At 37.7% G+C, this 14,700-nt stretch overlaps 1 protein-coding gene across 1 annotated transcript in view; it reads left to right on the forward strand.

Moving 5' to 3' along the window:
* LOC149621005 (uncharacterized) overlaps window positions 1-14,700 on the forward strand; it is a 43,519-nt gene that overhangs the window by 5,023 nt on the left and 23,796 nt on the right. The window contains exons 4-5 of the mRNA XM_089854669.1: window positions 7,409-7,490; window positions 7,560-7,664. Of these exons, the coding sequence (XP_089710795.1) occupies window positions 7,409-7,490; window positions 7,560-7,664 (187 nt within the window). The remainder of the gene's footprint in view (window positions 1-7,408; window positions 7,491-7,559; window positions 7,665-14,700) is intronic.

Consider the following 14,700-nt stretch of genomic DNA (forward strand, 5'->3'; position numbering starts at 1 on the left):
CCCTACGCGGAAAAGCAAAACCACGGAGCTGTATTGTAGAAGGAGTAGAGACTCGTAGCTTCCCCTCTACTAAAAAAAGCTAGACCTTATTTGTCCATAAAAAGAGGGTTTGAATTTTGACCCTCCCTCCAAACCTTGGCGAGCCCATGTAAACAATAAAGATGGCCGCGAGCTACGAACGTTCAGGAGGGTTAAGCCTCGGTCTTTTGTGTATCGAGTCCGAGTGACGGGAGTTTCTCAAGCGTTTGCAAATCTTACTTAAAATTTTTATTTTTTCTATTATTTCTATTTATATTAACTATAATATGGAAAATCTTCAAAGAATTAAGCCGGGAAAGAAGAAAACGACGCCTTCTTTAAAACACGTGACGTCAGAGATTGTTTACATAGGCTCGGTATGCGTGAAAATTGTGCGCGGAGCACTAGTACGCTTATGTCTAGGGCCGCCTAGTCTCTACTCCTTCTACAATACACATCCGTGGCAAAACCTATGATGGAGAAAATGGTATGAATTGCTACATTGTGCCGACTAATCGTATTAACAGTAAAGAATAGGGAACTCGTAAAAAAGAATGATAAGAAGGAGGATGATACAATTAATAGGGTTTTTACCAGAAGTGAAATGTAATCATGGGAAAGGAGCCGGGAAAATATGGTGTAATATGAACATGAAAATGTAATTAAGAAAATCCCGTCAGGGATTTTCTATTTATACTCAATCCGAAATTGTAATGTTAAACTCTATGGAGCTTAACATTATGAGGTGGAAAAATTTTCGCGACCAAGGGGGTACACTTTTTTCACAGCCTAACTTTACAGCACTAGCAAAGGCTGAAAAGGTATAGTATCTCAATTCTCGTAGTGTAAGGTTAACTTGGCCTTTTTTGTATAGGTTTTAAAAAAAAAATATTTTAAACCACGCGCTAGCTCACGCGCCAGCACGCGCTGCATTTCAATTAAAGTTTCAATTCAAATCTCGCGCTTAATTTCACCATTTTGATTCTCTAAATAAGTTCACGTGATTTTTTTTTAAAACTCTTTGGGCCTATTTTTTGTCTTTGTAAGCCTAGGTTAAATGATCACAAAGAAATAGTTGGAGAACTTTTATAATTTTCACATGGTTTCAACGAATATTTTGCATAGTGTGTTTTTATACAGTGCATTGTATTATCCGACCATTCCAATTTCCGAATGTAAGTTACGATTTAGTGAAATACTATATAATTAGTCTTAAAAAATTGGACGAATGAGTTTCACTATTCCAGAACTAATTTATTCCCAAATAACGTTTCTCCCCAAAAAGGGACAGATATTATACAAAAACGAGTTTTGCTTCGCAGTCCTTAAAAAACTGCATTTATACACAATCCGCGGCACTTTTTCAAACCCACAAAGGGCCAGAAATTAGAAATTATTTTATGTATTTAATCGATATGAGAAATTTGGTTTTAATTGCGTAGTTCAAACATTTGTTATGATTAGAAATTTTACAACAAAAACGGGTATAAATGCGGCGTTTCGAGATAAAGCGAGCTTAGATTTTCACGTATGAAATTATATAGAATCTGTTCCCCTAAAAACTTATCCCTGTCAAATAATTAAGGCGAAAAAATAGAAAATGAGCTTTTAACATTTTAATTTTTCTGGGAGGAAGAGATAAGAACACTTATTTCGAGTAAAATGTCGCTTTACTACTACTAAAATGAGGTCCCTCATTCTGATTTGTGGTTTTAAAAGCAGTGTCGTATTTCAGACATTTATCATACATTCAGAAAAGGTGTTCATATGTGTGTTGTTACATCTTGTATAAGTTTTAAACTTCAATTCAAACTCGAGTCATAATCGTCCTTGATTTAGCTCTTTGTTCCGAAACGCCGCATTTATACCCGTTTTTGTTGTAAAATTTCTAATCATAACAAATGTTTGAACTACGCAATTAAAACCAAATTTCTCATATCGATTAAATACATAAAATAATTTCTAATTTCTGGCCCTTTGTGGGTTTGAAAAAGTGCCGCGGATTGTGTATAAATGCAGTTTTTTAAGGACTGCGAAGCAAAACTCGTTTTTGTATAATACATGGATTTAGTTAAACAATAATTCAGCATTTTCCTTCGTGACTGGGCTTTACAGAACAAACATAAGCGGGTATGTTCCTGTTTTTATTATGATCAACCGAATAAACTGCCGCCTTTTCCCAAATATAGCTATTTTATTGTCTTTCTACCTTGAAAAGACACGCATGTGAGATTTTACCCTCATTGCTAGTTCTGAATTCGGAAACTTGCCATGAATATTAGCAGTATGAGCTAATAACGCTGCGCAATGATGAATAATTTAAACAGTAAATCTATACCGTGATTACTCAATATCTGAATTAGGCCTCATGAGTAGTCCATAGTATTTTCTCCATCATCGCTATAGCTTTTTTTCTCTGTGTCTGGGGCCATGCTTTTCAGTCTAGAAAGAATACTGCTATTTTTACTGCTATCTTACTAAAAAAGTATCGAAGACGGCCTCGTAATTAGGAATGAAGCGTTTTGCTGTATTCATAAAATGGAGTTGAGGAATAGAGCTATCTCAATTGTGACGTCAGTGGCTTGGTAAAACCAGAGTTCGAATTAAAAACCCAGCCCAAAAAAGCCGCGGGTTTTATTGGGTTTTACCCACCATAAAAAACCCACTAAAAACCCAGTTAATAAAACCCATCACTAAGATCATCAATTTTGATGAATTAGAATGTGTAACATAACGCGATCAAAGTACGCGCCATTTCGTGACCCTATAAAACTATACCAGGGGTCGCTAATGTAAGGAACTGAACTGAACCGTGGAAGTGGATCTAGGGGAGACGGGGTCGTGGGAAGCAGGGTTGGAAATAAACTGAATTTTGTTAGTGGTCCTCGGGACCAGTGACCCCTCATGTTGGCATTATTAAACTGGTCCTTGGGACCAGTGACCCTCGCATTAATTATTATTCTACCGGTCCCACTATAAATTAAATTTCTAAAATGGTGAGAATAAAAAACACGTAAAGACACAAAAGTAAAGAAGCTGAAAATTCTAATTGATTTTGAATTTTTTACTGTAGGATAAAGTAGCGTATCAAAATTAAAAACAGTTAACTTTTATTTCTTATCACAATTTTTCAACTAGTTGCCACTAAATATCAATCAACATGTCTAATGATATTTGAAGTTCTTCATCCTTTTCTGAACTATCCTTATTCCTTATTGCATTTTACATGAATTCGGTGACAATATCTTCTCTCGCTATCAGTAAGCCAGATCAAAATCCTGTAATGTGACCATACAGTACTGCCTAATGCAACCACTGACAACTAGTACTGAGTATCGTCTAGGCTGTCGACTACAAGAGACTCATTCTAGAATAGTCACTAGTCAAGATCAATAGTCAATAGACTACAAAACATTTGTAGGGAAGTTGTAACCAAGGAGTACTAACTACATAAGAGTAAAATTGGTAGAAATGCGTTGAGCTTGAAAAATTCTAATAAGGAACCCCGAATTATTAATCTGGTCCCACCGTCTATTTTTTCCAAAAACGATAATTAATAAAGTGGTCCCTGGGACCACTCACCCCAGGTTTTGGAATAAATAAACTGGTCCGACCAATTAATAAACTGGTTTTGGACTTGTAAACCTGTCTTATTTCCAACCCTGGTGGGAAGACAGACAGCTACGGCTGGGACTAGGAGTCGGTTGTAGGATTTTAACCTGAATAAAGGGTATCGTTCCTTTCAACCGAATTCCCAATGGACCGAAATCCCATTAGACCGAATATCCCGCAATGATTTTAGATTTCCAGCCCAATGGCTATATTCCCGATGGACCGAAATCCCAATCGTCCGAATATGCCCCTAAAAATACATGAATATAACTTGAAACACTGTAGCCGTCAGCGATTCGGTGGTGTAGTGGATACGATGTTGGACTGCGAAGCGATAGGTTGTTGGTTCGAATCTCCGAAAGGTATGTTAGTAATATTAAAAGTAAATGTTTCGTGATACTAATTAAAACGCTCACTTTCATTCCTTTCAAGGCAAGAGATATATAGAATTAATAAACAAATTGTGCTTAAAATGAAGTACAGTCTAAATGGTAGTTCCAGCAATGTCTTTAAATTTTAAATTAAAATTTTAATATTTTGGTTTCGGGTGGGTTAGGTTAGGTTAGGTTAGCTTAGGTTAGGTTAGGTTAGGTTAGGTTAGGTTAGGTTAGCTTAGGTTAGGTTAGCTTACGTTAGGTTAGCTTAGGTTAGCTTAGGTTTGGTTAGGTTAGGTTAGGTTTGGTTCCAATAAAACGTTGACACCTTTTTCAAAATATTCTCCCATTAAATAGCTACCACCTTTTCCAAAACATTCTCTTATTAATTAGCTGCCACCTTTTCCAAAAGATTTTCCTATTAAATAGCTCCCACCTTTTTCAAAATATTCTCCTATTAATTAGCTACCACCTTTTCCAAAACATTCTCTTACTAATTAGCTACCACATTTTCCAAAATATTCTCCTTTTAATTAGCTACCACCTTTTCTAAAATATTCTCTTAATTAGCTGCCACCTTTTCCAAAAGATTTTCCCATTAATTAGCTGCCACCTTTTCCAAAATATTCTCCTATTAATTAGCAGCCACCTTTTCCAAAATATTCTCCAATTAATTATCTGACATCTTTTCCAAAATATTTCTATTATTGCTAATAAATTGTTCGTGGTAAGAGGCGGGCTTTTAATACTCATATAAATAATCTTTTTACCTCCAAACAAGGTTGGGTTGGGTTAGGTTAGGTTAGGTTAGGTTACGTTTGGTTAGGTTAGGTTAGGTTAGGTTAGGCTAGGGTAGGTGAGGTTCGCCGTAATTAAAACGTAGTTAAAATAAGTGCAGTAATACATTTTCAACTCACATTTATTTTAACAACAATAAGTTGTGAAATTAAAAATATATTTAATGCAAAACCACACAGTATGTCTTCTTCCAGTTCAATAGAATTTCGGTCCAATGGGACTATAATAAAATCGCACCTTTGGCTACGTTCGGTCGAATGGGACCCCCAAAAAACCCCCCTTCTGTCGAATGGGAATTCGGTTCAATGGGACCAAAGCGAATAAAGTACTGAGGTTTATTTTAACTAATTGTTTTAACTTGAGTGAGTCCAGTTACAATCCGTGAGAACCTGAACACAACAGAATGGTGGAATAATTTCATTTTAAATATAGTTTAAGATTATACAAAAACGAGTTTTGCTTCGCAGTCCTTAAAAAACTGCATTTATACACAATCCGCGGCACTTTTTCAAACCCACAAAGGGCCAGAAATTAGAAATTATTTTATGTATTGCGATTTGAAATTAAGTTTAATCAATATGAGAAATTTGGTTTTAATTGCGTAGTTCAAACATTTGTTATGATTAGAAATTTTACAACAAAAACGGGTATAAATGCGGCGTTTCGAGATAAAGGGAGCTTAGATTTTCACGTATGAAATTATATAGAATCTGTTCCCCTAAAAACTTATCCCTGTCAAATAATTAGAGCGAAAAAATAGAAAATGAGCTTTTAACATTTTAGTTTTTCAGGGTGGAAGAGATAAGAACACTTATTTCGAGTAAAATGTCGCTTTACTACTCCTGCTTTACTACTCCTAAAATGAGGTCCCTCATTCTGATTTGTGGTTTTAAAAGCAGTGTCGTATTTCAGACATTTATCATACATTCAGAAAAGGGGTTCATATGTGTGTTGTTACATCTTGTATAAGTTTTAAACTTCAATTCGAACTCGAGTCATAATAGTCCTTGATTTAGCTCTTTGTTCCGAAACGCCGCATTTATACCCGTTTTTGTTGTAAAATTTCTAATCATAACAAATGTTTGAACTACGCAATTAAAACCAAATTTCTCATATTGATTAAACTTAATTTCAAATTGCAATACATAAAATAATTTCTAATTTCTGGCCCTTTGTGGGTTTGAAAAAGTGCCGCGGATTGTGTATAAATGCAGTTTTTTAAGGACTGCGAAGCAAAACTCGTTTTTGTATAATATCTGTCCCTTTTTGGGGAGAAACGTTATTTGGGAATAAATTAGTTCTGGAATAGTGAAACTCATTCGTCCAATTTTTTAAGACTAATTATATAGTATTTCACTAAATCGTAACTTGCATTCGGATATTGGAATGGTCGGATAATACAATGCACTGTATAAAAACACACTATGCTAAATATTCGTTGAAACCATGTGAAAATTATAAAAATTCTTCAACTATTTCTTTGTGATCATTTAACGTTAGGCTTACAAAGACAAAAATTAGGCCCAAAGAGTTTTAAAAAATCACGTGAACTTAATTAGAGAATCAAAATGGTGAAATTAAGCGCGAGATTTGAATTGAAACTTTAATTGAAATGCAGCGCGTGCTGGCGCGTGAGCTAGCGCGTGGTTTAAAATATTTATTTTTAAAACCTATACAAAAAGGCCAAGTTAACCTTACACTACGAGAAATGAGATACTATACCTTTTCAACCTTTGCTAGTGCTGTAAAGTTAGGCTGTGAAAAAAGTGTACCCCCTTGGTCGCGAAAATGTTTCCACCTCATAATGTTAAGCTCCATAGAGTTTAACATTACGATTTCGGATTGAGTATAAATAGAAAATCCCTGACGGGATTTTCTTAATATTTGTTGTTTTAACTTGAAATGTACTATTTAATAATATTTATTATTTTTAAAGAAACATTTTAAGACTTTTTTTATTAAGAAGTTACTTTTGAATGACTTTCTACCATGCACGCATATGCTAAAGATCGAAAACCCAAATACCCAATAAAACCCGGTGGGCTGGGCTATTTTTTTTAAAAAACCCGGGTTTTTATGAACCATGGGTAAAACGTCACATGATTGACTTTGGCAGTGGGCGGCCATTTTTGGTACTTGTTATATTTTATGGGCAAATAGCGTGGGTGACGTCACACCAAAGAGGGAAGAAAGAGTGGGAGTAGAAGCTAGCGGCTTTGGCAAGGCATTTTGGGTTTTCTAGCTTTTCTTTTTTTATTTATTTGTTATATTTTCCTCCTAATATCCGGTTCATCGTATTTCAACCAATAAGAGGGCAGAGAAAGATACGCGCGAACACCGGAAGCTTAGAGGTAAATTTTCAAAGCGAGAACACTCCAGCCAAGCCTTCTACTCCCCCCTCTTTCTACCCTCTTTGGTCACACTAAGGTTTCTGAGATAGCTCTTGAACAAAATTGCAGCGTTAATTTTCACAATTTTTGAACTAGTTAAGCTTTGCCATGTTTTTCTTAGCTTTTTATAGCGAAAGCTACAATGTATGGGGAAACCTTTCTTATTATTTGTTCGTTTTTGATTTACCCTCAGTTTGAAAAAATATTTAATTTTAGGGAAGATTTACAATCTCACAAACTCTCTTTACAAAATTCCGAAATGAGCTTAGTAAATCTTCAAAGGTTGGCCATTAAAGAGGTATTTGCGAAATTATTGGGATATTCCTCGTTTTAGGCAAACTGAAAGTTATTGAACCTTTGTTTTTAGGAAATGGACTACGAGGAAAATTGTAACTATGATCACTTGAGCAAAGATGATCTAATCAATGAAGTCAAAGCTAGAGATGATCGAGTTAGGAAACTGGAATCGGAGGTATTTTACAAAGCATAGGTGGAGCACAAAAATATGAGACCCTTTTGGGATCATAGCCAATTTTATATGCACAGGATAAGTTGTCGAACCTGTTGTCTCTTAATTAAAGGGTCTGTAAAGTCGTCTTTCCTTCTAGCAAACGCGGCGGGAAGGGGGGTTAAGGACTCTCGGGGGTGAGGACTGAGGGGGTCGGGTGACTTTTTAAAAACAAAATTCAACGGTCCGCCGACATTTCTATGGGTCGGTGAATAATTAAGGTTATTGGTGAACCCACCAATCACGATTGGCTCTAATCTAAGGGGATTGGTAACACAGCCCTCCTTATTAACCAAGAAACCCAACGAGGACCTTTGTTACTGATCCCCCTTCTTGTGTGTCATTGGTTTCTCCTCTATCTTGCTTGCCCCTTCAAAATACGTTCAGCCAAAGAAAGTCCCAAGATTGTTTTGTAATGGAATCTCATTTTGTTTAGTGTAATGTCTTAAATTCAAACTTGGAAAAAGAGAGAGTGAAAACAACATTGACGATAAATAAGCAAATTGACGAAATTGGAAGGCTCAATAGGGTCATTAAAGAGTTGGAAAGGAGAATCAAAGATCTGATAGTATGGAACATTCTTCATTTTCATAGTCAAAGTGAAAGAGAATTACTTTAAGAATGAAATTTATTGTTAATTGTTTAAAAAGCAGGATAAAAGTGGAATACATCGATTAGCTAACAATGTATACGTGAAAACTGAACCCGTTGGAAATGATTTGGAAATTAATGGCCAGGAGTTATCCCTTCCAGTTGTGATGCACAGTGTCCAAGGCATTCTGGACAAAGAAGATTTTATTCAAGAATCGCCTGTTTTTGAACCTCAATATGTTGCGGAGGTTTACAATACAAACACGGAAACTAAAATTACCTCAATTTATTCTGAAAATATGGGGTTTATAACGCGAAATACGAGTCCGTGTGTCCCTAAACCGATTTACAGTGACAGTTTGCCTCTATGTGCGCCTTCACCAAAAATTATGGTCGAAAACCAATTCGAAATGTCTCCTGACACGAAGACGGAAAGCGATTCGCCACGAGAATCTATTAAGAACAATATTAACAGTAACGACTCTCTTCTTAAATCACAAAGTGTCTCGACAGAGGGGGACACTGAAGATAATACAACTCAATCGAAGGAATTGCGTGCTCCTGAATTGAATGTTGAAGTCGAAAAACATTCGGATCTTTCTCTTGATGCAAATGTCGAAAGCGATTCGCTAGGAGCCCGAGAAAACGATCTTGATGATAACCAATCCAAAATCGCCTTGACAGGGTCAAAGGAAACTGATAGACAAAATCAAAGTGTGGAACTGTTTGTTGATCCGAGTTCATTGAGTGTGCCAGTGTGTGTTCCTAAAGTAGAACGTAACCCAATTGAACTATCAGAATTGACCTCCGTCTCTATGGAAAGCGATTTACTCGAAGTTCCAATTGCAGTTCAGCATAATAGTTCCGAGTCCAACTCGGAGACATTTGAAGATGTCGCCCCAAAGATTCCAGAAGGTAAAACCTCATCGCCTCGTTCGGAAATTGCACGCAAGTCATTTTATGCTTTTATAGTCTTGAGTACCTAGATTGAGAAGTCGTATTTCTAAGCAACTATTTCCGCCTTCTCGGTATAAAGTCTCATAGTGTATTCCATTTAAATGCTCTGAGATCGCTTTACAATCCTAATGTATTTTTATCATCTTCCGAAAATCGCGAATGTGGGAGACACGGACTCCCTGCCAGAAAATCAGTGTACAAATTTTGGACCTAATTCCACTTTAAACTAATCTTGGGCCAAAAGCCTCCAATCGATGCTCATAGATACTTTGTAGAATAATTGCAGGTGCGTTTCAGATACTTTGCAAGATCATTGCAGGTGTATTTCAGATACTTTGTAGGGTAATTTCAGACGCGTTTCAGATACTCTGTAGGATAATTGCAGGTGCGTTTCAGATACTTTGCAGGATGATTGCAGGCGCGTTTCAGATACTTTGAAGGATAATTGAAGGTGAGTTTCAGATACTTTGTTGGATAATTGCAGGCGCGTTTCAGATACTTTGTAGGGTAGTTGCAGGCGCGTTTCAGATACTTTGTAGGATAATTGCAGGCGCGTTTCAGATACTTTGTAGGATAATTGCAGACGCGTTTCAGATACTTTGTTGGATAATTGCAGGCGCGTTTCAGATACTTTGTAGGGTAGTTGCAGGCGCGTTTCAGATACTTTGTAGGATAATTGCAGACGCGTTTCAGATACTTTGTTGGATAATTGCAGACTCGTTTCAGATACTCTGTAGGATAATTGCAGGTGCGTTTCAGATACTTTGCAGGATGATTGCAGGCGCGTTTCAGATACTTTGAAGGATAATTGAAGGTGAGTTTCAGATGCTTTGTAGGATAATTGCAGTCGAGTTTCAGATACTTTGTAGGATAATTGAAGGTGAGTTTCAGATGCTTTGTAGGATAATTGCAGGCGAGTTTCAGATACTTTGTAGGATAATTGCAGGCGAGTTTCAGATACTTTGTAGGATAATTGCTGGCGAGTTTCAGATACTTTGTAGGATAATTGCAGGCGCGTTTCAGACACTCTGTAGGATAATTGCAGGTGCGTTTCAGATACTTTTCAGGATAATTTCAGACGCGTTTCAGATACTCTGTACGATAAATGCAGGTGCATTTCAGATACTTTGCAGCATCATTGCAGGTGAATTTCAGATACTATGTGGGATAATTGCAGTCGCGTTTCAGATATTTTGCAGGATCAGTGCAGGCATGTTTCAGATAATTTGTAGGATAATTGCAGGTGCGTTTCAGATACTTTGTAGGATCATTGCAGCCGCGTTTCAGATACTTTGTAGGATCATTGCAGCCGCGTTTCAGATACTTTGTAGGATCATTGCAGCCGCGTTTCAGATACTTTGTAGGATCCTTGCAGCCGCGTTTCAGATACTTTGTAGGATAATTGCAGACGCGTTTCAGATACTTTGTTGGATAATTGCAGACGCGTTTCAGATACTTTGTTGGATAATTGCAGGCGCGTTTCAGATACTTTGTAGGGTAGTTGCCAGAGACCTGCACGGGCCGAGTTTTTCAGGCCCGACCCAGAGACCTGCACGGGCCGAGTTTTTCAGGCCCGACCCAAGCCCGGCCCGGTTTCAGCATTTTGAATAAGCCCGAAGCCCGGCCCGAGTCCGAGTACATAGTTGGTTTTTCGGCCCGGTCCGGCCCGGCCCGTTACATGCATTAACCAAGCCCGGCCCGGCCCGGCCCGACACATTGCATGAATTCAACAGGCCCGGCCCGGCCCGGCCCGTTACACGTAGTTCAGTTGTAATTTTTATATTTTTTTACATAAAATCAATGATTTGAATTCATATTTCCTTTAGGGTTGTGTATTTTTCATTTCTTTTGATAATTGTTCGTTACGTTTGTCCTTAGAAGCTTATACTCATTTAAATTATCTTTCATTTGAAATTTGGATTAAATGATAATCAACAAAAGCCCGGCCCGGCCCGGCCCGTTAATTTCCAAAATTTTAAAAGCCCGACCCGGCCCGGCCCGTTAATTTCCAAAATTTTAAAAGCCCGACCCGGCCCGGCCCTATAGAATTTTCAAAAGTGGAAAGCCCGGCCCGGCCCGGCCCGATCGGGCCGGGCCTCGGGCCGGACCGGGCTTGAGCCCGGCCCGTGCAGGACTCTGGTAGTTGCAGACGCGTTTCAGATACTTTGTTGGATAATTGCAGGCGCGTTTCAGATACTTTGTTGGATAATTGCAGGCGCGTTTCAGATACTTTGTTGGATAATTGCAGGCGCGTTTCAGATACTTTGTAGGGTAGTTGCAGGCGCGTTTCAGATACTTTGTAGGGTAGTTGCAGGCGCGTTTCAGATACTTTGTAGCGTAGTTGCAGGCGCGTTTCAGATACTTTGTAGGATAATTGCAGACGCGTTTCAGATACTTTGTTGGATAATTGCAGACTCGTTTCAGATACTTTGTAGGATAATTGCAGGCGCGTTTCAGATACTTTGTAGCGTAGTTGCAGGCGCGTTTCAGATACTTTGTGGGATAATTGCAGTCGCGTTTCAGATACTTTGCAGGATCAATGCAGGCGCGTTTCAGATACTTTGTAGGATAATTGCAGATGTGTTTCAGATACTTAGCAGGATAATTGCAGATGCGTTTCAGATACGTCGCAGGATCATTGCAGGTGCATTTCAGATACTTTACAGGGTCATTACAGTCGCGTTTCAGATACTTTGCAGGATCACTGCAGGCGCGTTTCAGATACTTTGCAGGATCACTGCAGGCGCGTTTCAGATACTTTGCAGGATCACTGCAGGCGCGTTTCAGATACTTTGCAGGATCACTGCAGGCGCGTTTCAGATGCTTTGCAGGGTCATTGCGGGTTTTCTTATTATTTATTTTGAATCAATCGCCTTATATACCCTAAATTTCCAAAAATTGTTAAAGAGGCTTACGCTTCAAACGTCAACAATAGCTATGTTTAAAATGATTTTAGGAATAAAGTTTCTTAAAACGATTTAACTAGAATTAAGGTAAATTAATGACGATCAAATTAATAAATATCAATTATATTTATTTAAATATTAAAAAATAGCCTCTAAATTGCGTGTCGACTTGGAGAGGTTCATTTTGGATTCTCAACATGTACTCATCCCCTACAAAAATATTAAGCTGTAATTCATCTGCATACACGCTTTTTTATCGCTACCACGCTGTAATATGTATACATTAAGGCTAAATTTTCTGCAGCTCGAAAAACGGGAAAAATTCACAGCATTTCTAGAACTGCAAATTGACTGCCGTTTTCACATTTTCTGTTTGTTAACTGTTAACTGTCTAGTCTGGCAGAAATATGCAGCGCAATTCCGCAAACGCTATGCAAAAGTAGAAATACCAGCTGCTAGTTTAAAACTGTAATTTGACCATTTTTATAGACATGTTACAGGTTCTCAAAAGTGATGGAAAAGTAGAAATCCAGCTGCTAATTTAAAACTGCAATTTGACCACATTTATAGACATGTTTCAGGTCTGCAAAACTTATGGAAAAGTATAAATTTAAAAGTTTAAAGTACAACCTTTCGGATTTGCATTTATTTAAGTTAATCATCATCCCCTTTTTGTTGATATGCTCGTTTACTCATCGGTTAACGCCTTAATTGATCAGCACTCCTTTTTTCTGTAACACTGCGTTTTCGTACGCATTACCTTTTTTATGATATTCGCTTGAATGTAATTGTATTTTTGGTGCTAAATTATAAATTATATGATTGTGGTTTTTTATATTTTCTGTAGGTAAATTCGACAAGAAACGTACAACGGGGCTTAAATATTCAACTGAATATAAAAAGGACCTACAACGTCGCATTAGAAAGGGTAAAGAAGGAAAACGCTTCAAATGTGATCCGTGTGACTATACATGCAAGAATAAGTGCGATTTCATCAGACATAAACGCATTCATAGCGGTGACAAACCGTTCAAATGTGATCAGTGTGACTATGGATTCACACAGAAGAGTTCTCTGAACATTCATCAACGCATTCACAGTGGTGAAAAACCCTTCGTATGTGACCAGTGTAACTTTGCAAGTACGCGGAAGTGCGCTTTGACAGTACATCTACGCGTTCATAGCGGTGAAAAACCGTTCAAATGTGATCAGTGTGGCTATGGATCCACGCAGAAGAGTTCTTTGATCACTCATCAACGCATTCACAGTGGTGAAAAACCCTTCGTATGTGACCAGTGTAACTTTGCAAGTTCGTGGAAGAGCGATTTGATAAGACATCTACGCGTTCATAGCGGTGAAAAACCGTTCAAATGTGATCAGTGTGGCTATGGATTCACGCGGAAGAATAATTTGAACGCTCATCAACGCGTTCACAGTGGTGAAAAACCCTTCAAATGTGAACAGTGCGAATATGCCAGCACGCACAAGGGTTCTTTGATCAAACATGGACGTATACACAGTGGTGAAAAACCCTTCGTATGTGACCAGTGTAACTTTGCAAGTTCGTGGAAGAGCGATTTGTTAAGACACCAACTCGTTCACAGTAGTGAAAAACCCTTCAAATGTGAACAGTGCGAATATTCCAGCACGAAAAAAGGTTCTTTGATCAGACATGAACATATTCACAGTGGTGAAAAACACTTCAAATGTGATCGGTGTGAATATGCCAGCACGGACAAGGGTTCTTTGATCAAACATGAACATATTCACCGTGGTGAAAAACACTTCAAATGTGATCATTGTGAATATAAATGTACGCACAAGAGTAGTTTAATCAGACACGAACGCATTCACAGTGGTGAGAAGCCCTTCAAATGTGATCGGTGTGACTATGCATGTACGCAGAAGTGTCATTTGATAGTACATATACGTAAAAGACACATGTATGAATAGATGGATTTACATTTTAAATGTGTTGGACAATAACCATATTTGATCCTCTGAATGGGCTGAAACTGTGTTTGTAACAATCCATTATACATTTCTCCATTCTAATTCGAATTAACGGAAGCGCCGCGCATTTTCAGAGAAAAGATTCTTGGGACACTATATACTGTTGTAACACCGCGTAATTTACCATTTTCCGAAATTACCGTAATTTTCTTAGCCTAGTCCTGGATCTTCATTTGCGTCTTTAATTACTTTAACTTCGTCATCGGCTTTAAACAACAGAGATACGAAAATTGTCGAATTCAAACTTGTTGTTTTTCCAGTACTTAGTAGGTTTATGACGTATAGAGGTTTAATTGGCTGAATTTTACTGTTGAATCTACGTCGGGGGGTTATTATGAACTCCTGGTATAACTTTGCATTCTGTATATTGTCTCAATGATCAAATTTTAATCTACATATATATTTTCGAAAGTTGTTAGTTTTAATTTATCATCTTTCCGAATATGACCAAGCTGCCTGGTTTATATCGGCAACACTGTTGGGAAGGTTTAAAACTGGTTTGATTGAGTTCTTCTATAGACTGGTAATGCGAC

Source organism: Phalangium opilio, unplaced genomic scaffold (assembly GCF_054372755.1).
Source record: "Phalangium opilio isolate 3A_F unplaced genomic scaffold, DU_Popi_V2 ptg000209l_1, whole genome shotgun sequence".
In the NCBI taxonomy this organism is placed as follows: domain Eukaryota; kingdom Metazoa; phylum Arthropoda; class Arachnida; order Opiliones; family Phalangiidae; genus Phalangium; species Phalangium opilio.